The 23,357-nt window shown below is 34.1% G+C and overlaps 3 protein-coding genes across 3 annotated transcripts; all 3 read left to right on the forward strand.

Annotated features, from left to right (window-relative positions):
• The first annotated feature begins 8,698 nt into the window (after positions 1-8,698).
• On the forward strand, positions 8,699-11,226 carry LOC122607025 (beta-caryophyllene synthase-like). The gene is made up of 7 exons (XM_043779944.1): positions 8,699-8,805; positions 8,922-9,195; positions 9,283-9,664; positions 9,779-9,997; positions 10,097-10,235; positions 10,325-10,573; positions 10,739-11,226. Exons 1-7 carry the CDS (start codon positions 8,719-8,721, stop codon positions 11,030-11,032), a joined length of 1,644 nt encoding a protein of 547 aa, XP_043635879.1. The 5' UTR covers positions 8,699-8,718; the 3' UTR covers positions 11,033-11,226.
• Positions 11,227-12,154: 928 nt separating this feature from the next.
• On the forward strand, positions 12,155-16,354 carry LOC122608701 (protein ORANGE-LIKE, chloroplastic-like). The gene is made up of 8 exons (XM_043781795.1): positions 12,155-12,411; positions 13,856-13,973; positions 14,091-14,204; positions 14,960-15,046; positions 15,129-15,205; positions 15,282-15,409; positions 15,810-15,946; positions 16,022-16,354. Exons 1-8 carry the CDS (start codon positions 12,191-12,193, stop codon positions 16,097-16,099), a joined length of 960 nt encoding a protein of 319 aa, XP_043637730.1. The 5' UTR covers positions 12,155-12,190; the 3' UTR covers positions 16,100-16,354.
• A 2,687-nt stretch (positions 16,355-19,041) lies between these two features.
• On the forward strand, positions 19,042-21,504 carry LOC122608702 (ubiquitin-60S ribosomal protein L40). Its single transcript, XM_043781796.1, has 5 exons — positions 19,042-19,249; positions 19,370-19,456; positions 20,423-20,525; positions 20,871-20,937; positions 21,314-21,504. Exons 1-5 carry the CDS (start codon positions 19,147-19,149, stop codon positions 21,338-21,340), a joined length of 387 nt encoding a protein of 128 aa, XP_043637731.1. The 5' UTR covers positions 19,042-19,146; the 3' UTR covers positions 21,341-21,504.
• The last annotated feature ends 1,853 nt before the right edge of the window (positions 21,505-23,357 follow it).

Here is a 23,357-nt window from a genome sequence, read left to right on the forward strand (position 1 = left end):
GCAATATCGGCGAACCAAGGTCCTGTTTCAATCTTCATCAAAAACTCATCAGGAAAATCATCATTAATATCATGCTCTTGTAACTCCTCACGGTGAGGATTTTCGAGCCTACTAAGATGGTCAGTTGCCACATTCTCAGCCCCCTTTTTATCTTTAATTTCAATGTCGAATTCTTGCAAAAGCAAGACCCAACGAATTAGACGGGGCTTGGCATCTTGTTTCGAGAACAAGTACCTCAAGGCAGAATGATCAGTATAGACAATGGTCTTGTTAAGGACCAAGTAGGGACGAAATTTATCAAAAGCATACACAACCGCCAACAACTCTTTTTCAGTAACAGTGTAGTTCTGTTGGGCAGGGTTTAAAGTCTTGCTAGCATACGAGATAGGGCGGAAATGCTTATCCTCCCTTTGGCCTAAAACGACCCCTAAGGCATAATCGCTAGCGTCACACATCAACTCGAATGGTAAAGACCAATTGGGTGGAGTCATAATGGGGGCATTGGTCAATCTCTCCTTAAGTAAGTTGAAAGCTTCAAGACACTCTTTATCAAAAACAAATGGGACATCTTTCTCTAACAACTTAGTCTTCTAACAGATTTAACATTTGTGGGTGGAGGCAACTTACTTATCACATCAATTTTAGCTTTATCAACCTCTAACCCTTCCTTAGAAACTTTATGTCCCAAAACTATACCCTCCTTGACCATAAAGTGACATTTTTCCCAATTCAAGACCAAGTGTGCCCGTTCACACCTCTCCAACATCTTGTCAAGACTTTTTAAACAATTTTCAAATGAACTACCAAAAACTGAAAAATCATCCATGAATACTTCCATGGAGGTTTCTATCATATCCTGAAAAATGGCAATCATGCAACGTTGGAAAGTCCCGGGTGCATTACAAAGACCGAATGACATCCTCCTATAGGCATAAGTGCCATAGGGACAAGTAAAGGTGGTCTTCTGATTCCCGGCGAGCCGTTCGAGCATTTGGTCGATAAAGGGCAATGGGAAGTGATCCTTGCGGATCGCATCATTTAGTTTCCGATAGTCAATACATACCCTCCACCCCGTGACAGTTCTTGTGGGAATTAATTCATTTTTATCATTTAAAACAACAGTCATCCCACCCTTCTTCGGTACACAATGTACCGGACTTACCCATGAACTATCCGAGATGGGGAATATGATTCCCGCATCTAATAACTTCAAAACTTCTTTTTTAACAACATCCTTCATGTTTGGATTCAATCTCCGTTGTCTTTGCACAACAGGTTTAACATTATCAACAAAATTAATTGTGTGCTTATAGAATTCTGGACTTATACCCGGAATATCAGAAATCTTCTATGCAAAGGCCTTTTCATGGGCCTTCAACACGGTAATAAGCCTAGATTTTTCATCCTCCATCAAAGAAGATGAAATGACAATGGGGAGGAAAGATGTACCTTCTAAATATGCATACTCCAAATGATCCGGAAGTGGCTTGAGTTCCAAGTCGGTTGGAGGTCTCTCAACCGATGTAGGCACTCGGATGCTTCTATCAGCTTTGACCTCTTCAAAAGATTCGTCTTCCGGTGGAGTTTCATCAACACTAAGAGCCATGATTTCATGCATCATTTCTTCAACCAACTCATGCTCTTCTTCACCACAAGCTAACAAAGCTTGTCCATCTTCCATATCCAAATAGTCCATAAGCTCCTTTTCCAAAGCATCTTCCTCCTCGATCACATCGATCCTGAAACAAGATTCATCACATGAGTACGAATGCTTAAGAGCTTTATCTACATTAAAAACAACCCGATCATCACCGACACCTAGAGAGATTTTTCCTTGGCCTGAAACCGGATGATAGCATCCGCGGTCATGAGGAATGGTCGGCCTAAAATTAGAGGCACATTAATGTCCGCCTCCATTTCTAAAATAACAAAATCAACCGGGAAAATCAAATGACCCACTTTAATCTGTAAATTTTCCGCTATCCCCATGGGATATTGGAATGATCTATCCGCAAGCCTAATGCTCATGCGGGTCGGGGTCAATGCACCAAGAGACAACTTTTTATAAACAGAGTAAGGCATTAAATTAATGTTGGCCCCAAGATCGGCCAATGCCTTATACAACTCAACACCAAAAGAACAAGAAATAAGAAAACTCCCTGGATCATCAAGCTTAGGGGGTATCTCGTTCTTTATTATCGCAGAAACCTCGGCACTCATAACTGTCGTCTTGTCTTCTTGTAGCTTCTTCCTATCCGAAATAAGATCTTTGAGAAACTTCGCGTAGTTGGGCATACCTGCAAGGAGATCAACTAACGGAATAGTAATGTTAACATTTTGAATTAACTCAACGAACTTCTTAAAGTTCTCCTTGATCTTCCCCCGCTTCAACCGTTGAGGAAATGGCACCTTCGGTTGGTAGGGCTTCACCGGAGGTGTCTCAACAGTAGGTTTCTCAACATTCTTAGATGGAACGGCCGGGATCTTCACGGCCGAGTTCGGTTCCATCTCGATCTATTCATCAACAGTCCCTTCTGGTTCAACCTGCACAAGAGGAGTAACAACATTAGGTAAAGCATTTGCAGAGTCATAAGTGTTACCTGCTCTTGTTATGATAGCATTGACTTGCTCATTCCTAGCGTTTGGATGGTTATATTTGGTTCCAGATCCTTGATTGTTCTGCTGAGGCTTAGGATTCTGTTGGGTATTGCTCCGTAAAGTACCGAGCTGCTTGTTCGACACTCCTAGCCTTTCAAGCTTGGCCTCAATATCCTGAAACGTTGCTTGGGTACTCTTCAAACTTTGCTCAAGCTTATTTGCCAATCCATCCAACCTAGTAGTCATAGCATCCCATTGAGAGGCCATCTTCTCATTGGTAGCTTTTTGAGCACCTACCAAATCCTTCATGATATCTCTCAATTCAGCATTCGCATTCTGCTGATTGTTGAACCTGCTAAACCTGCTTACACTAAAACTAGAATTATTAGCATTAAAATTAGATGAAGGAAAAGAAGTACCTGATGACCGGTACTCTAATTGAAGTTCCCTTGCTGATTCTGGACATAGTTAACTTCTTGTGCCGGCTTATCCGGGCAATCCTCTGAATAATGCATGTCTCCGTAGTAGTCACACCCGTCAACAATCACCTTAACATCCCTTTCAATGCTTTTGAATCTCACATCTTGGTTGTCAAACCTCTCGTTCATCTACTTTGTGAGGGCTTTGACTTCAGCAACCAAGCTTGATTCTTCACTACTCTCCAACTTCGCCACAGTCTTACCACTAGTTCTCTTGCTTACGAGCTCTTCGCGATCAGAAAACTCCTTGGCCATATCATCTAAGTTTTTGTAACCTTCAGCCGGGGTCACATTGTTCAAACTACCTCCAAATGCCCCGGCTAATTCCCTTCGAGTTCTCTTTAGCAAACCATCATAGAAGATCTCAACCACTGCTTCTGGGTTCAGATTGTTTCCTGGACAATTCCTGATCATCTCTTTATATCGTTTCCAAGCATCTACTACATCTTCCCTTGGATCTTGAGTGAATGACCGGATCTTATTCTCCAACTGTCTTTGAGTCCTTATAGAATAGAACTCATCAATAAACCCAACACGGAGCTCATCCCAAGTTGTATACAGATCATCCGGTTGCTCCTTTAACCATGCCTTAGCTCCTCCACATAAAGTGAGTGGAAAAAGCTCAAGCTTCACATTATCATCTTGGTTCGCGCCGTAGTGGTAAAACCTACAAATCTTCTCGAACCTCTCTAAATGCCTATACGGATCATTATTAGTTACCCCATCAAACTTCTCTTCCTCCACACTTTTCAAATGACTTCCTTTGAGAGAAAAGTTAACTCCGGTGGTTAGAAGGCGAATAGGAGTGCCCCTATTAGTGGGGACATTTCTCCTACGGTCACCGTAAAGACGGTTATTGGGGTTTACCGGTTCTTGATCACCCATTCTCCTAGCTCTAACTGGTTGAGTTACCTGAAGATTTGCTCTAGGACTTTCTGTTGAATCCGGTTGATGAGTTTTAACCCGATTATCTTCTTTCTCTGAGCTATCACCAGTTTTGAACAAACCACTACCTTCGGAGAATTTGGAATTTAAGTGCACCTCGGACGTTGAACCTTTCTTTGAGTAATGTTGATCCAAATCTACGTCCGGGTGATCACGGTTTTCGGTACCTGAATCTATGTTGTCGGTGTTTGAGGGCTCCGTATTGTTTGATCTAAGTAAGCGTCGTCTGGCTTTCCCTGGATTAGATTGAGGACTAAGCAAAGGTTTACCAGAGGCTCTTGTGTTCATCGACTACAAAGCACCTGCACACGCACCACAAGAAATACCATTAACCGCACCAGAAACTAACACAATAAAACTAAAATAAAAAATAAAATCTACCTATTAAAAACAAATAACTTCCTCACAAATGAATGCAAGAAAGGATCGAATCACAAAACTAACAACTACTTAATTTAAATCCCCGGCAGCGGCGCCAAAAACTTGATGTGTGAAATCTAGCTTTAAATTTATAAACACAGTTTACCGGAAGACTGACTACTACACACTCACAGGCAGTGTACCTGATCGCATGCAGTATAGTAAATACTGGTAAGCCGAGATCGTTCACAAGGACTTCTATAAGTAATTGTAACTGTTAAGTGATTCAAGTCAAATGGGGGGTTTGTGGCCAAATTGCCACTTTGCAAGTAGTTAGTAAAATTTGTTAGTAATCCCAGAGGATTAATCAAAAGAGAAGTTTGTTGTTGAAAACAATAATTTAAAGGTCACCCATCTTGATTTCGCTTGACAGAATGTTAAGATTGCACGTTTGTTGAAGTTCAAATTCAATTTAGTGATTAAATGACCGAGACTCAAATTAATCGCCAACCCCGTACCCGTCAAGTTAACAACTTGTTCGACTCTTGTATAAACTAGTTTCATTATTAAGATCGGTACCCCGAGACACCTTTTTATAACTTCTCTAGTTTAACAATGGTTTTGGCCATTTCAGATAACAATTTTGCCTATCGATTGTACCCAACCATCAACCCGTTAATTCTTATCGAATATCAATTACCCTCTACCGTACCCGTCATAGAACCAATTGCTTCTAACCAAGCAATTAAAATAACTTATACCCAAATCCTAGTCGTCACTAAGCAATGAATACAAATTATCCGCAATCAATAATTGAATAACAAAGAATTAATAGATTAAGATCACGACAAAACGTTAAATCAAATCACTTGAATTAATAAATGTTGTGCAATCCCTACATAATGTCTCACTCCATCAAGATGGATGAAAAGGCGATTAGCCACTCATATTACATATGAAATAACAAATCAAAATGAAGGAATTCATTGTTACCGAATACAAAGGATTGAAAACGAATAACGATATAATTCCAATCAAGCCTTAGATCCTCCAAATTGATGAAATATAAGAAAAACCCTAAAAAGAGGACTCAAAATCATCTGGAATATCAAAGATAGGTTTTTGGAATGTTTTTGCAAGCTATTTATATGCTGACCAAATTCTGCAGATTCGGCGCTAAACTGCGTCGCAGTTTCAACTTTGACTTTTCTGTTGACTTGACTTTCATTGACTGGCACTCTGTCGTATATAGTCTAACTGCGTCGCAGTTTCGCGCAACTGCGAAGCAGTTTCAACCTCGACAATAATCACTGCGACGCATAACCACACTGCGCAGCAGTTTTACGTTGACTTGTATTGACCAACTTTGACTTTCTTCTTATCTTCACTTACGCGCCCCGTAAAACGTCCGTAAGTACTCGTTTTGCTCCAGAAACTTCGTTTTCTTCAATTTATCGCTTAGGTACCTGTTTTCCTCCTGAAACACTGATAAATACCATAAACGCACCAACTACATACGAAAACGACTCGTAAACCTCACTAATCGACCACTTTAAGCTATGGGAAATGGGCATAAAATACGACATATCAGGCCGCGCGGGTACACTGGCGCCACTAGTTTACCCCATGAGAGAGAATGTGATTTTGGGGGAAGTTCACGGATTGAAGGGTAATGAAGAGAGAGGGGAGAGAGAGATGTGGGAGATGATGGTTATTGGTTGGAATGAGTTAGTGGGGGGCCCCACTATTATTATAAAATAAAAACCAACTCCTTTTTGAATTTTTATCATTTATTAAAAATAAAAATTGGGAAATGATGAGGTGGAGATTTGAGGAAGATGGGGGAAAGTGCCGCCAGTGATTTGGGGAAGACGGGGAAGATTGAGAAAAATTGAGGTGTCGAAATTTGATTGGTTAGTGTTGGGGGAGGAAGGGTGACCACTCCCTCCCCCTTTACAACTATTAATAAAAGCATTATTTTTCTTCCCAAGATAATCCTAATATAATAACTATTATAATTAAATAGAAAGTTTACACACATTTTGATTGCATACATACATGCGTATGAAACTATTTCCATTGTATTATGGTATGATGGCAGAATAGGGAAGCAGAGGAAACACATGGTTTTAACTTGAATCGTCATTTGTATTTTTTGTGAGCCTGTTGTATGTGAAAACGATTCCCCATGTAGTAGTAAGAAATCGTTTTTTAAGAAAAAAGGATCTTCAAAGATAAGTTTACATGTTGGGCTATCTCGAATCACTTAAATTTGAAAGCTATATTTACTAAATAATGTTAGCGTGGACAAATTTGGTGCTACAAAATAATTATGAAAGTTCACACTAAAAAAGTGTGAACTTTTAATTCTACACACTTTTTAGTGTGAATAAATTTCTACACACTTTTCTATATATTTTTACACATATAAAAGTGTGACAAAATTTTTAATTTGTTCACGCTAACTAAAAGTGTGAATAAATGCAACATTATTTATAGTGTTTATATTAAAAAAAAATGAAAACTTTGAAATTATAGATAATAAGATAACTCAGCATAAGACCCTATAAACTCAATACCGATTTTATTATATATTGGCATTAGTTAAAATAGAAAATATAACATATGTTTCCCAACTACTAAATCAGTATATGTATATAAGGATTATTTATTTATATGTATAAATGTAAAACATAAATTCGATCAAGATACACAAAAGTTATAATCTATTTAATAGTTGTATTTATCTATTGAGTCTTTTTGTTGATCGACATTTATTTTTAAATAAGATAATTTAATTTAATTAATAGAATTAAGTCACATGTTTAATTTGAAAAATTAGCAAAATTGAGAATTTTGATTGGCCAATTGAGGTTTGATGAGTTATTTTTTAGTAGAGGTTTGGTCAGTTACCTTATAGTATATATAAAAATATAAAGATAAAGATAAAGATTTTGTTTGAACTAAGAAGTCATCTCGTCTAAAAAATTGCTACCATGAGCTTGATCGGTTATCCAAATTCGTTACGGCATATCCAAATAATGGTTATCACAAATTTGTTATTTTTGTATTATTTAAAGAGGTTCTTAATACATTTGTTAAACTCCGTACATATTTTTAGAACGGTATTCGTGTGTTGCGGCGGTGATGGAGGTAATTGATGATGGGGTGGTGATGTAATGGCAGCGGCGGCGGCGGTAGCGGTGATGAGGTGATCTATCTGACGGGTTCCGCCCTTAACCGTACAAGCTCGGCTCTAAGATTTAAAAATTCGTCGAAAGTATATCGAATGACCACTCTAATGAAAGAACATTAAATGTTAAGAACACCCATATAATTTTTATAATTTATCGATGTATGAGTTTTGAGATAAAAGATTTTGAATGAATTAGAAGGATAAAATAATTTATGGAGGAGAGAGAAAAAAATAATTGGTTGAGATTTGAGGAGAGAGAAAGGGTATTATAGTTATTTTAGGTAAATGTAGAATAGATGGGAGAGACATTTTTAGGAAGTACTTAAAATCAATATTGAAAATTTAAGTTTAGTATTGAAAATATAGAGAAGATCTGCTTTATAATATAGAGATATACATGGATCATAAACTTTTTTATCAATATAATGTTCCAAACAAACTTTTGGTATGTTGGTGACCTATTAAACCGGTCAACAAGTCACCAAAATACTGACCAAGTACAATTTAAAAAAGTTTGTATGGAACATATATATTTTTATTATTGATACATAAAACTTACAGTACAACCTTAAAAAGTATATATATATATATATATATATACATACATAAGAATCAATGATCAAACCCTTTTACGAGTAATTAACAATTTATAGATAGATGTCATGACCATAGTTGTCAAAATCGTAAACAAAATGATTATGATGCGACTCAATGGATGACTCGGTTTTGCTCCAGACTCGTAACATGATTCGTGTTTTGTTATGTGAGTCAGTCTGAGTCATGTTCCGGGTCACAAAAATAATTTTTTTTAAGTGTTTTTATTTTTATCTTTAAACATAACTCTTTTATATGCTTTTACATTCAATATTATTATAATAACTAACTTTTAATTTTAGTTTAATATATCAATACAATACTATATTTCTACAATAAAAATTTATATATAATTATAAAGTTATATATTATCAAATATTCTGACACTTGACGTTCAAGTCAAGAATTAAAAACTCAGACTTCGAGTCGAGTCAAAAATACCGAGTTGATAACTATTACCGTGACGCTTTATAAATAGTCTTTATCCCACATCTCTGCTTCTAGTCATTGGTTTGTAATACATCAAAGTAAATTTGTTATAGAAACATGAGTGCTAAACAAAAGGATGTTAATCGCCCCATTGCCAACTTTCCTCCAAGTGTGTGGGGGGATGAGTTTCTTATCTACAAAGAGGTAAAAAGTAAAAAGAAATAAGTTTATATAAGTATTAAGTAGTATTTATTTAAAAATGTATGTAAAACTAAATTGGCAATAACTAACTTTGATGGGTGACTTATGTCTGAATGTAGCAAACCGAGCTACTTGATGTACAAGAAACAATCAGAAATTTGAAAGAAGATGTGAGAAAAGATATAATGACATCTATAGATGTTCAAATGGAACATACAGAATTGTTAAAACTGATTGATTCAATCCAACGCCTTGGCATAGCTTATATATTCGAAGACGAAATTAAGCAAGCCTTGCAACATATTCATGATGTTTATGGTGACAAGTGGAACGGCGGTAGCCCTTCTCTTTGGTTTCGACTCCTACGACAGCAAGGCTTTTCTGTTTCTTGTGGTAAGTATGCATAAAATTAATATAGTTATAATAACTAATCTCGTGAGACACTCGAACTAATGATCATCTTTATACCATCCGAGACAGATATATTCAACAACTACAAAGACAAAGATGGGTCTTTTAAGGAATCGTTAATGAACGATGCCCAAGGTTTGCTTGAGCTATATGAGGCAACATATTTGAGGGTACAAGGCGAAGATATACTAGACGAGGCTCTTGTATTTACAAGAACTCGTCTTGAAAACATTGCAAATGAGCTTGTTCAAAGCAACCATGCCTTGTCTACCCAAATAACTGAGGCACTAAAACAACCTATACATAAAAGGCTGCCAAGATTGGAAGCGTTGCGCTACATTCCTTTCTATCAGCAACAAGCTTCTCATAACGAGTCGTTACTTAAACTTGCCAAATTAGATTTCAACTTGCTTCAGTCATTCCATAGGAAGGAACTTAGCCAACTTACAAGGTATACATACACATGTATACTTCTCCGCCCTATATAAATATAAATAATGATTACTACTCGTATATTATTATTATTCATGTTGATCAGTTCTACATGTATGTTATGTTACTCTAGGTGGTGGAAAGGTTTTGATGTCCCAAAAAATCTACCATATGCAAGAGATAGATTGGTTGAATGTTACTTTTGGGCACTTGGTGTGTACTTTGAGCCACAATATTCTCATTCTAGAATGTTTCTAGCAAAAGTTATCTCAATGGCAACCGTTCTTGATGACACTTATGATGTCTATGGTACTTATGAAGAACTCCAAATATTTACTGAAGCAATTCAAAGGTGCATTGCACTTTTGTTAACAGGCTCACAATACAACTTATTTTTATTAATTTGTTATCAAACTAATCTAGCAAGTTGTACATAAATTATTAAATATAGGTGGTCGATTGCATGTATGGATGTACTTCCAGAATACATGAAACTGATATTCCAGGCACTCATCGATATCTACGAAGAAATGGAAGAAATCTTGACAAAGGAGGGAAAATCATATCAACTTAGCCATGCCAAAGAGTCGGTAAGTGTATAACGACACCATTGGTCAATTGTAATAATTTCTTGAAATTACTTTTCACTAAAATGATTCGCCCCATGAGTTATGTACAGATGAAAGAGTTTATTAGAAGCTATATGATGGAAGCAAAATGGGCAAATGAAGGGTACGTACCAACAACAGAGGAGAACATGTCACTTAGGTATGTGAGCAGCGGTTATGGCATGCTCGCAACAACATGTTTGGTTGGCATGGGAGATATAGCCACACACGAGTCGATGAAATGGGCTCTCGGAGGACCTCCTCTTGTCAAAGCTTCTTGTGCAATTGCTAGACTCATGGATGATATCTTCTCTCAAAAGGTACATTAAAATTTTTACAAATAAAATGCTAGCTAGGTTTTTTATGTGACATATTTTTAGTGAACTAATAGTCTAATAACAATCCTTTTACTAGAACATTCACATTAACAATAGTGACAATAGTAACAATAAAAACAATAATAATTTCTTCAACTGAAATTGCAGGAGGAGAAAGAAAGAAAGCATGTCGTATCCAGTGTTGAAAGTTACATGAAGGAACACAATGTGACAGAGGAGTATGTTCACAAATTATTTAACAAGAAAGTTGAAGACACATGGAAAGATATAAACCACGAGTCCCTCATGTGTAAAGATGTTCCGATGCCTATAATAATGCGTGTGATCAACTTGGCACGGGTCATGGATGTTCTATACAAAACTAAAGATAGTTTCACAAATGTGGGAGACGAACTCATCAATCATATCAAATCGTTGCTTACACGTGATATGGTCATATGAATTCCAGTTATTCATGTCAGGTGGTCGAACCGTTCAATATATGAACTTGTAATAAGTACTTGGTTGTTTCTTTGTCAATTAATGTGTTTGGTTTTGGCCATCTCAACATTATATCGAATAAGGTCTAATTAAAGTAATTTGGCATGATGTTTCACCTTGTATGCTATATCGCTATATTCATGCGACTTTATATATGGATGTACCTTACTTTGTCATTTGTATTTTTCTCTCGATCTCAATGAAAGTATCTAATGAATAAATAGGCTGATGTTATAGGACAAAAAAGTTATCAAAAACGGGTTATTGCTAAAATAACTTTTTTAATGAACACTATCACATATCTTCGAATCCAACAAGACAACCCATTTTTCAAAAGTGACTTCACTCTTTTCTAAAATGTAAAGAGGAATCGAAGTGGCTCATAATATGTATGAATCCGTCTTTTATCATCTTCAGTAATCAATGAGAAATAAATCACAATCTCGAACGGTTTCATTATAGTAATTTTAATACTTCATTTGTGTCCAGTCAATTTCAATCTCTTAATTAATTTTGCAGTTATGTAATACGACTCATCTATGTATTAGATATCATATATCAATGGTGCATGTACATTTCATCAATTATCAAGAATGTTTGTTTTTCTGAATTAATAAATAATTTACGTATATATTAAGTCAATAATTATTAATTGTTTATTAAGTAAAAATTAAAACACTTTTAAACTTTTAATGATTTAATGGATTAATTTTTTTTAATCAAATCACGATTTTTTTATTAAGAGATTAAATAAACATTAGCTAAAAATACAATACCATAAGCGAATCAACAAAATTTCAAATCAACATCAAAATTATCGAGTCAAAATCAAGTTTTAACAATACTATGCAGGCTTAAGATCCCATTACAATTTCTAATTAAACAACTAAAATCACCGCTCATTTTCCTAAACTTTGATTAAAGACAAAAACACTACACTTTTAAAATCTCTTAAAAATGCCTTTCTTTTACAAAAAAAAAGAAAAGGAAAAAAAAAAGATACTCTTAAAAAGATCCATCTTCTATAACTGACAAAAGTCCAAAACCACTTATAAAACTAGTATATCTCTTCTTCCTTTCATTCTTTCTTTCTTACTAAAATTGGGAATTAATATCATCATGGCTTCTACTGTTTCTCTCAAATATTTCCTCTTTCCATCCTGTACTAATAAAAATGATAAAAATATTAGAACTAATTATATGAATTTTGATTCTTGTAATAATAATAAATCTTTGACTATATTAAAATACTCAAATACTAACCATGGAAGACCTTTGTTTTTATCTTATTCTTCTTCTTCAGATGATGCTCCAATTACCTCTGGTGATAATATTCCAAGGTCTGTATCTATATCTTTCATTATACATATATATTACTGTATATTCTAGGTAAATAAGGTTTAGTTGTTTATTAGTGTAATCTTCTAATTAGTTTTTATATGTATATATGTGTTTGTTTAATATAAATGGGGAAAATTGAAATGTGACATCATATTATTTAAAGGTTAGAATAAGTAACTTTGATATTTATTAATAAAGGATTTTGGGAACAAATATAAAATTAGTGCCCATCTATACTTCTATACTACCATATAAAAATTATACCTCTATGTTGAAAAGTTTACAATTTTGGGACATGCGAAATTACCATTTTACCCTTAAATAATTAACTTACACAATCATTTCATCATCTTTCAAAAGATATTCACTATCCTTAAAAATCAAATATCTTTTTTTCAATTACCTACGCCACTTGACACTGACGCCACCATATCGCAACTAATGTTATCGCTGCCGCATCGCGCGGGTATCATGCTCGTAGAAATAAAGATGAACATTCAAGTGAATGACTTTTATTGAAAAGTCTAAGCATACTAACCGTACCCGTTTTCGTTAGTGATATGTTTAGCAGAATCAAATTCTGAATAATAAGTAAAATCATGATTGTAGAAAGTGGTGATTGTTTCAAAAGTGATAGGGACTTGGGATTCTCAGTTGGAGCGAGAACCTAGTTTCAGGCCATCCCTCAGACGTGTAGCTCAGTTGGTTTTAGAGGGGAGGACTTTCGTAAATATGGTCATGTTTTTTGAAGGGTGTTTGAGATTGTGAATGTTGTCATATTTTTGGAGGACTTTTGGGGTCAATTAGATGCATTGTAGCTTATTTGCAATGCAAAAAGTGAGCTTTTGGAAAGCACCGAGAGGGGTGCTGATTTTCAATGCAATAAGTATTTTAACAAAACACCCTCGTAAGGTAGTTGGACACTCTACTTAGCAAGCTGTTAAACCAGTCTGAATATTGCCTTCAACATATTGTCCATGGGGCAAAGGGAAATGGACTGGTATGTGTTGTTAAGTATCAGCATCTTTGTGAGATAGTTCATGTAGATACATTCGACTATTTGAGTTACTTCAATAAAGATCTCAAGTTTTTCATAGAATTAGGCATTGGAATTATCAGAAATTTCATCAAGAATCATTGCACTAAAATAAACTATGCTTGTAGTGCCCCAGTAAAGCTTTTAATCACATACGGAGAAGTAGCTTATTTAAAATATCAAAACCTTCGACTACTTATGATTGATTAGTAAACATATAGTATTAGGCTATTAGCCCGTGGAAAAAAACTTATCTCTTTGACAAAAGTAGAGAAAAAAAAAATAACATGGGATGTTGTAGTTAGTTTTGATATATTTGATATAATTGAAATTCCAAAGGGTGTGGGGAATGGTTCAACTCAAGAAAATGGGCTATGTATACTTACATAGTTTTCTTTTCGATGTAGCAACTTTTGTATTATTGAAGGACCAGAGACTGTTCAGGATTTTGTTCAGATGCAGACTAAGGAAATCCAGGACAATATACGGAGTAGGCGTAATAAGATCTTCCTACTCATGGAAGAGGTATAATTTTATATTAGAAAGCAATCTTCTTTTGCACAACAATGTAGCGTTTCTCCTTTTGGCAAGTGTTAGTCTATGAAGAAACTAGTTGTAAATATGATGTGTTCAACTTTCCAGGTGAGGAGGTTACGGGTCCAACAACGCTTAAAAAACATAAAACTCAATGAGATCAGCTCTGAGGACAATGAGATGCCTGACATTCCTTCTTCAATTCCTTTTCTACCTGCAGTGGTAAGCTACACTCTATTAAACTTGTCTCAAGTCAATAGCCATTGCTTGTTCAAGAGTAAACCTTTTATGGCCCGTACCTTAGTTCTCTTTTCATTATATTAAGTCTTGTCTGGTTAAGGGAGAACTAGAGTATGTGAGTGGTGTGCAGAGGCTGAATGAGAAATCGAATGATAGAAAATTACCGCATTTTACATGTATGTGTGAAACATTATAAACATAGAGATTCTCTTGGTTATATTTTTACAAAGTGTAAATAATTTAGCTAAAACATATGGTATCTGCATGATACTCTCGCGGGCTACCTTAATTTAGTCCCGTGAACATTGTTGCAAAATCCTTTTTTTCTCTTTCTCCTGGGGTACATTTAGACAATCTAAAAGTTACTTAATTACCCATTGTCATCATTGTAGTTTGTTAATCCGATATGTTCTATTGTTGATGTTTCTGAATTGGCATTGTTAAGGGTAGTACGTAATATTGACATTTGTGAATTTGCCCACCAGTTAAATTTGTAAAGTCAAACATTGACACATTGTAATGGGATAAAGCCATAAAGGGATTAACATATGTCACCAATTACTAGAGTGTCTTAGTTTTTATTGAAACTGCGTGTTATTATATACGTATGCAGATATCTGTCTTGTATTGCTCTGCAGATAGTTTGAGTATTCACTTTTTGTTCACAACTACTCGTATTTAGTTCATAATGCTTTTATACCTTCATTAACCATATCTAATCATCTTATCTGAACTAGACGCCAAAGACATTGAAGCAGCTTTATTTGACAAGTTTTTCATTTATATCGGGAATTATTGTCTTTGGTGGCCTTCTTGCTCCAATTGTAAGTTCGGTTTTCTACCACGATTATTCTTCCAAGTTATCACATATATAATTGTAACATAAGAACCCATTTTTCATGACAGCTGGAGTTAAAACTAGGTGTGGGTGGCACCTCATATAAAGATTTCATAACCAATTTGCATTTGCCTATGCAGCTGAGGTGCGTGGAATCATACATAACACAAAGAATGCTTGTTTTATTTAAGTAACACTAAAACTTTCTGTGTATATTTCAGTCAGGTAGATCCGATAGTGGCATCCTTTTCAGGCGGGGCAGTTGGTGTCATATCGACGCTGATGCTCCTTGAAGCCAATAATGTTAAACAACAAGAGAAGAAAAGGTGCAAGTATTGCCATGGAACTGGTAAGAAGTTTTACTTTTGCAGTATGCCTGGTAGCTATTTCTACACATAAACTTACGAATAAGTTGATCGGGGTTATGTTTTAAAATAGCTTTAAGCAAAAACTAAGTGGGTTGATTGGGTCAAAAGTTGCCAAAAATTATCAAAGCAAATACCTCGTAAAGTCATTTTTTATAAAAAAAATAGACTATTACGTGAAATAATGTTCTTTTGTAATCATACACTAGTTGCTATAAGAAATAAACTTTGGACAAAGTGTTCTGGACCCTTGTAAAAGCCTAAATATTATAGCCTATGACCTGCTATCAACCCCGACTGAACCACCGCCTATTTTGCTACATCTATGCCTGTTGTTTTGATTGTATGCCTTTTAACTAGGAGTGTTCATATTCCAAAATACAGGATACTTGGCTTGTGCTCGTTGTTCGTCTAGTGGTGTGTGCTTAAACATAGAGCCGATTTCTGTTTCAAATGCTTCTGATCGGCCTTTACGAGCTCCCACTACTCGAAGATGTCTGAACTGTTCTGGGGCAGGAAAGGTATTTATTCGGATAGATTTAGTTTTGGGTGGCATTTTCTAGTTGCGGTTATTTACTTTGACTTTTTGAATTTAGGTAATGTGCCCCACATGTCTTTGCACGGGAATGGTGATGGCCAGTGAGCATGATCACCGGATAGACCCATTTGTCTAAAGACCCCCCTAATAATAATGCAGAACGGTTGTGACAGGGGTATGTTTTACTGTGTAACAAGCTTAAAGAGGCGTCATATGGCGGATCAATGTATACGGTTATAGACGTTGATGTCTGCAGTAGCATATATTTGTAAGCTGATTGTTATAGTAAAAACCAAAGATACATTGTTGTAAGTATTTTTGTTTCTTCCCTGGCCTTGTACTACTCTCATCTATGATCTACCACACACACAACTATATCATTTTCTTCCAAGGAATTGAGCTCTTTCAGTAACGGAACAATTGATCTGGAAACAGTCCAACTATTCTTTGCCTTTTATTCAAACTATGTTTGATCATGAATCATGATCCTATATTCCTAGCCATTTGTACTTGGTTTGCTCATTGTACCACCGTAGGTTTACATTTTTCCTAAAACCATGTGATTAATTGGTCAAGCATACTGATATTCCATATTTGTAAAACAAATAGTAGCTAAATTATTGATCATTTAGAGTTAGGTTTAGGCAATTTGTATTGGACTAGATTAATGCTATGTAAAACGACTTGTATTTGGAGTTTAAAATTATATTTGGCGAAAAGTTTTTAGGAGTTTCAAGAAAAAAAAAGTCCTTAATAGTGTTTCATAGAAGCCGCAAGCTTTTCATTTGTAAATTTACTTAGCTAACCTTTGTTTTCATTCTTTTACGTTATACAAATTTTAAGCAAATATAGGGCCCGGTCGGATAGTGTTATAAATACATTGGGAATAAATAAACAAGCATTCATGCATTCTACCTTTTTACTGTTCTGCTTCCTGGTTCGTCAATTCTGCGCAAACACATGAATACATGATGATTCATGTTGAGAATTCGCTAAATGTTGGATCGTCGCAAAGATTTACTTTGACACATCAAACCATCAATGAGTAAAATTTACTCCTTAGACATTATGCTAGTTTATACATTTACCCGAAAGTCTTAAAACTTGAACTTTTAGGTATATTAAATACTAAACAGATGTTTACAAACATAGTTAGCGTTGAACAAACAAGACATTTGTTTGTTTGTTTCGCTCGTTTATTGAATAAAGGAACATAAATGATTTCCTGCAAAACAATTTCACGAACTGTATGTAATATATTCGGTTCATTTATAACTTCTTTTTTTTTAAAAAAATGGCATTCTAATCAACTCCTACCCTAAATTACATGCATGTCTGGTATGAAACTCAAGACTATCGAAAAATTTCTATCAACCCACCCCCAGAAATGTGGAAGTGAGACTCGAACCCAGATGGATCTCCCAAGGCCAAAGACCTTACCAACGTGCAACCAACTCTATTTGCGGTTCATTTATAACTTTAAGTAAAGTAATATGGTTGCTTGGGGATGTGTAACGAATTCGACATATAGCTCTGAAGTTAAATATTATTCGTATAACAATTTAGATTTAGATTTGAACCGAGCGATTTAAAAAGTGGTATGCAAATAAAACAAATATTAAAGTAAAACAAATTAAGCAATAGATTTTTCTTCACTCAAAATCACCGTGCATCATAAAAATCATCGTGCATCAATTGTTTCGTGAATTTTCGTGCATCAATTATTATAAAGATAAGACGACTAAAGAAAAAGTATTGCATGAGACCTGAGATTGAATCTTGATTTCTCATAATTTCAGACATTTACCTCTTGAGTGTTTGAGCATACGGTTTGTCACTCCTATCCAGGCTCGTCTCATGGATTTTAAATACCCTACTTGATAGCATAAAATGAGGCCCTCCAAACACCTAAATTTTTATAAATTAATAAATTAGCATTATGATTTATTAAAACGATAAAAATACTATAAGTACATTAAAGTATTAATATGATTAGCAAAAATTGAAACTAGTCAAGGAAAAAAAAAGTTAATCTAATTTTGACTTACATCAATAAATATATTTTTGAATATCCAATTTACTTGCAAAAAATCTATCATTGCTATTATATTTGCAATTAACAAGTAAAAATAACTAAAACATAAAAAAATGTCATCAAGGCTTTACAAACAAAATAATCATTGTTATTGGGCTGACTATTTAGACACACTCATACACGTAAATGCATAACTTATTTGGGCTATGGAATTAGAATATATAACTCATTTGGGCTATGGAATTGGAATACATATGTATATACGTAATGTGAAAGTCAAATATATTGGTGCCCCTTAAATTTTGGTACCCTGCTTGATTGTGCCGACTGCACATGTCAATCACCGAGTCCTGCTCCTATCCTGTGCGCGAGTTCCGGAATTCGAATCATTAATATATAATACTTACTATTCTTAAGAAAATTTAGTGGATTATATACGTACGTGTTATAAAATTTAGCATGGATTTTTATTTGTAAAAAAGGAAAAAACCTTCATATCTTTATATATAATAAAAAAAGATTGTTTTTCAAAAGTATTTTTAGAAAGATTATGATGTATCATGATCACACATTTTTTAAAAAGTTTTTTCTTTCATTTATGATGTCATCTTTGACAAAAAAATTTTTTTTCACTTAATGCTTATTTAAAATTCCTAATCTTTTATTTGAAACAAATAAATCTTAATTTTTTCTATAAAATATTATGAAATGTCTTTTTATACTTTGTTAACGCAACAGGTACTCTTATTTTACGTATCATTGTGTTAGTCGATTCACTATCTTCATATGAAGTTATAATATATTGATAATAAAAATTACATACATTCTTTTACATTTTTTTGGTTTTAAAATTTTGATTACAATACCCGGGTTGAACCCGGGTTGCTTAGCTAGTATGCAAGAAAAGTTAAAATTCCCCGTTGACCGATTTAACCAAGCCCAAAAAAAAAAAAAATGGGCTTCATTTTTCAGCCCAATCACAACCGAGAAAGTGAAAACCCTAAGGTACTTTCTACTTGGCTATAAATACCCTAACATCAAACATAAACAAATCATCCGCCTCTGTTCAGCAAAGTACAACACAGTACATGCGATTTATATTTACATACAAACTTTAGATACAACATAAAAAAAAATCTCTAGGAAAGATGCAGATTTTTGTCAAGACTTTAACTGGGAAGACAATAACACTTGAAGTTGAAAGCAGCGACACTATTGACAATGTCAAAGCCAAGATTCAAGACAAAGAAGGTCTGTCTTTCTGTCTCTCTAATATATCTATATATAGTTTATGATAAAATTTTATATAAAAAAAAAAGTAATTATGTTTATTTATTTATTTATTAATATTATTTTATTAAAATACAATAGGAATCCCACCGGATCAGCAGAGGTTGATATTTGCTGGAAAGCAGCTTGAAGATGGCCGTACTCTTGCTGATTATAACATCCAGAAAGGTATTCAAATTTTTGATTTTATTTTATTTAATGTTTTTAATTGATTTAATTTTTTTTTCTTTAATTTAATTTTTTTATGTTATGATTATTACTAGATATGAGTCTCATGTTAGTAATATTAATTACATTGTTTTTATAAGTGTTTTATAAGTGATATGTGTTTCTTTTTAATTTAGAATTTAAGGATGAAATATCTTTTGTGAAAGATTAAAAAGGTTATAGTGATCTAATTTTAATGATATATTGTTTTCATATTTTGTTAAAAAGTTAAGCTTGATATTGTTTTTTTTATTGGAAAGACAAAGTTTGATGATATATTTTTTAACATTGATATACTTCATAAAAGTATAATTTTTGTATTGACAAAACAGATTTTTTCAGGTCTTTTTTTTTTAAGTTTTGATAATCGATAGTGTTATGGTTTTAATTGAAACAATTTTTTAAAAATTACTTAAGTTATATTAACTTTACTTAGACTTATTATGGATTTGGATTAAATCAATGATGTTTAAATTTACCTGATTTTTAAATTTATCTAAATTTATGAACTTTATTGAATTATGGATTTGGATTAATACAATGTTTATGGATTTGGATTAAAACTATCTTTTTTAAATTACCTAAGTTATGTTAACATACATTGAATTATGGATTTGGATTAAATCAATGATGTTTAAATTTACCTGATTTGTAAATGACCTAAATCTATTAAGTTTATATAGAATTATGAATTTCGATTAATACAATGTTCAGAATTACCTGGGATAGTTACCCTGATCAGGATGAGCTAAATGACTCTAATGATTAAGATTTGATTAAGTGTTTGCTTTTTATAGGCGGGTAACTTCAGTGTGAGTTCTTTTTAAGATTTGATTAAGTGTTTGCTTTTTATAGGCGAATTGTTTTACTTTGTTATGATATTACCATTTTGATTACAGTGCTTATTGTGAAAAAAATTTTGTTTAGAATCCACTCTTCATTTGGTGTTGAGGCTTAGAGGAGGAATCATTGAGCCTTCTCTGATGGCTTTGGCTAGAAAATACAATCAAGACAAGACCATTTGCCGCAAGTAAGTTCTATTCTCCCGTTTATATATTAAGTTTATTGGATTAAAGTTGTCTAACATATAATTTTACCAAGAAATCAATGCTTTTTACATTTTTTAAATAAATCGTGTATTGCTATTGGAGCTTTTACTTGTCCTCTTTTGTTGTCTTGATTGCTTGAGGGGGTGTTGTTACGAGCTCCAATATCAAACTCCACACGACAACTTTGTCAGCTGGTTTTTCTGTACTTGCAGTCGATTTTCACGTGTGGAACATGAAGTGTATTCATTGTAATAACTTCAGGTCTTCATGTGTGGAACCTTTTTTAATTTTATTCCTAACTGACATGTGTTGCTATATGTATACAGATGCTATGCTCGCCTTCACCCCAGGGCAGTTAACTGCAGGAAGAAGAAGTGTGGTCACAGCAACCAGGTTATTATCTTTTAGACTTCGTTTTATAAGCTCTGCTTTTGCGATTAAAATTTTGAATGTGTTAAAATGATATTGGATAGTCTGAATCACTTGTAAGACAGATGAAAAATATAATTGTCAACTTATATTATCTATTGGTGAGTACCAGGTTAATTGTTCAGGAGTGACATATAAGCGTGAAAAAGATATGTTGTGAACTAGGAGGCTTAATCTTTGAAATCAGAAGGATTTGTTTATTCTAACACTAAACTAGTTTCTTCTGCTGATTCAACTGTTGTATATATATGTTTTTGGTTTGCTGTTATTCATTTTTGTTTTAGTTTGTGTTCTACATTATATTAATCGGGTTCATTGCTTTCTTCTGTGTATCTTGCAGTTGAGGCCAAAGAAGAAGATCAAGTAAGCGGTTACAGATTGTTTCTTTTTGTTGGATGTTGGATCTGTCGTCGTAGTGCCAGCCTGCATCTTATCTTCTAGTTTTATTGTTTTCCTATAATAAGTGAACTGGATTATTTTTTGTTTTTCGTACTTTGGATTTCAAGATGTTATGAAATTACTTTATGGTTATCTTGCTTCTAAGTTGGAAGTTTGGTCTTTTCGTGTCTTTTATCCTAGTCATGATATGTAAGAGGGGAGGGAGTGGTTGCGGTAAAGGGCTTCCCCAATAGCGGCCCCGCGCGGCCGCCGGTGGTTTGCCGAGGGAGAGAGTGAAAATCGGGGTTGTTCACCCATGAGGGGAAGGAGAGAGAGGAGCGTGTAATTGGTTGAGTGAGGACTCACAATGATCAAAATCTGTTTTTTTTTCCTAAGTTGGTTGATTTTCACATCGAAGAAGAGAAGCAAAATCTGTTTTTTTTTTTTTTTCCCTAAGTTGGTTGATTTTCACATTGAAGAAGAGAAGCAGCGTATATATGAAGACGATGAAAAGGAATTTTTAGATCTGTTTTTATTTTTTTAATATTTTTACTTATTGTTAATTGCATTTCAGTCCATGCAGTTTATATATAAAAATGTTTTTACTTATTACTAATTGTAATTTAGTCCTTGTAGTTAAAGTATTTATGTATATAAAGATGTTTAGGTCTATATAATTTTAAAAAAAGTACAGTATTAAAAATAAATGAAAAAGAAATGATGAGGTGGAGATTAGGGAAAGATGGGGGAAAGTGTCGCTAGTGATTTGGGAAAGATGGGGAAAGATTTGAAAAAATTGAGGTGTAAAGTTTTAATTGGTTAGTGTTTGGGGAGGATGGGTGACCACTCCCTCCCCCTAACTATGTAATACCCTAACTATGTAATAATAAGTGTTGAGACTATAGTGCCCAGACAACCTAAGCATTGATATATGGTAAATTGGTAACGTCCCAAATCATAGTACGTCCAGTTATTTTTAATGAAAATTGATGTTTCTAAACAAAAAAATATTGGAATTTTGGATCCTCTAAAATTAAAATAAAAATGGATTTGAGATCCTTTAAAATTGAAGAATTTTGACCATTTGTTTGAAAATGATCTTTGAATCTTCACATTTTATTTTATTATAATATAAAAGGTGTATCATACAACTTTACTGGTTATAATCTCACAAAAAATTTATAATCTCAACTTAGGAGAGTATCAAAAGTTGAAGCCATTGCTTGCCTCAAAAAATACTTCAACGACAACAGGGGATAGCTCAAAAGATTTTGGCTTTCTGGAACATAATGTTGACTATGGTATGCGTGGTTTGGGTGACAATGGCCTAAAGGTTTCTGATGAAAGAGTTGTATCTGGTTTGAAACCAGATGACGTTACAATTTTTGGACCGCTCGCAAATTGAAGGCATTTGAGTCTTCTTAGGGCTGAGCGCCTGAGCACATCTTAGATCATGTGTCAGATACATGGGATTTTTCTATAGATAGACCATGTAGCAAGCATCTTGGTTGCTTGATTCGATAGGATACTTGGAAGAAGCAAGTCTTTATGGAGCATGTTAATGTATAGATTGGAGCGTAATTGAGAGAAGAATTTTTAAAACAAAAGCAACCTGAATGTGAAATGAGGTATATGGTGTCGAATTTATATTGTGAAAGTGAGAAGATACAAGCCGGCCAGGTTGGTAAGAAAAACCATGGCTGATCATACAGTGAAGTGGATGCGGGTTGTAATTAAAAGGTAAAGTGCAAAAGTCTCGTTCTCTTCTCTTTTTGTTCTATATATACTGTTACTTGCTTTCCCTGTATATCTTGATCATAATATAGAAAATCTAACAAAAAGTCTATATATTATCTGAGGGAATTATATATTACATAGTTTATTACTTTTCAACAATAAGATAAATTCTCTTAGGTAACCTGTAGAGAATATCTTCCTCTTGAAGTCGTTTGCTGTAAGAATAGACAGGACCAACAATAAGATGTGGATGTGAACAATGAGATTGC

The sequence above is a fragment of the Erigeron canadensis genome, chromosome 7, assembly GCF_010389155.1.
Source record: "Erigeron canadensis isolate Cc75 chromosome 7, C_canadensis_v1, whole genome shotgun sequence".
Classification (NCBI taxonomy): domain Eukaryota; kingdom Viridiplantae; phylum Streptophyta; class Magnoliopsida; order Asterales; family Asteraceae; genus Erigeron; species Erigeron canadensis.

What these genes read in the sequence shown, in the direction of transcription:
- LOC122608702 (XM_043781796.1), top strand. Translation starts at nt 19,147, where the DNA reads ATGCAGATTTTTGTCAAGACTTTAACTGGGAAGACAATAACACTTGAA. An exon ending in CAAGATTCAAGACAAAGAAG is followed by an intron (nt 19,250 to 19,369) that starts GTCTGTCTTTCT and finishes AAAATACAATAG; the next exon opens with GAATCCCACCGGATCAGCAG. An exon ending in AGTGTGGTCACAGCAACCAG is followed by an intron (nt 20,938 to 21,313) that starts GTTATTATCTTT and finishes TGTATCTTGCAG; the next exon opens with TTGAGGCCAAAGAAGAAGAT.
- LOC122608701 (XM_043781795.1), top strand. Translation starts at nt 12,191, where the DNA reads ATGGCTTCTACTGTTTCTCTCAAATATTTCCTCTTTCCATCCTGTACT. An exon ending in CATTTGCCTATGCAGCTGAG is followed by an intron (nt 15,206 to 15,281) that starts GTGCGTGGAATC and finishes TGTATATTTCAG; the next exon opens with TCAGGTAGATCCGATAGTGG. An exon ending in ACTGTTCTGGGGCAGGAAAG is followed by an intron (nt 15,947 to 16,021) that starts GTATTTATTCGG and finishes TTTTGAATTTAG; the next exon opens with GTAATGTGCCCCACATGTCT.
- LOC122607025 (XM_043779944.1), top strand. Translation starts at nt 8,719, where the DNA reads ATGAGTGCTAAACAAAAGGATGTTAATCGCCCCATTGCCAACTTTCCT. An exon ending in AGTTTCTTATCTACAAAGAG is followed by an intron (nt 8,806 to 8,921) that starts GTAAAAAGTAAA and finishes GTCTGAATGTAG; the next exon opens with CAAACCGAGCTACTTGATGT. An exon ending in ATGATATCTTCTCTCAAAAG is followed by an intron (nt 10,574 to 10,738) that starts GTACATTAAAAT and finishes CTGAAATTGCAG; the next exon opens with GAGGAGAAAGAAAGAAAGCA.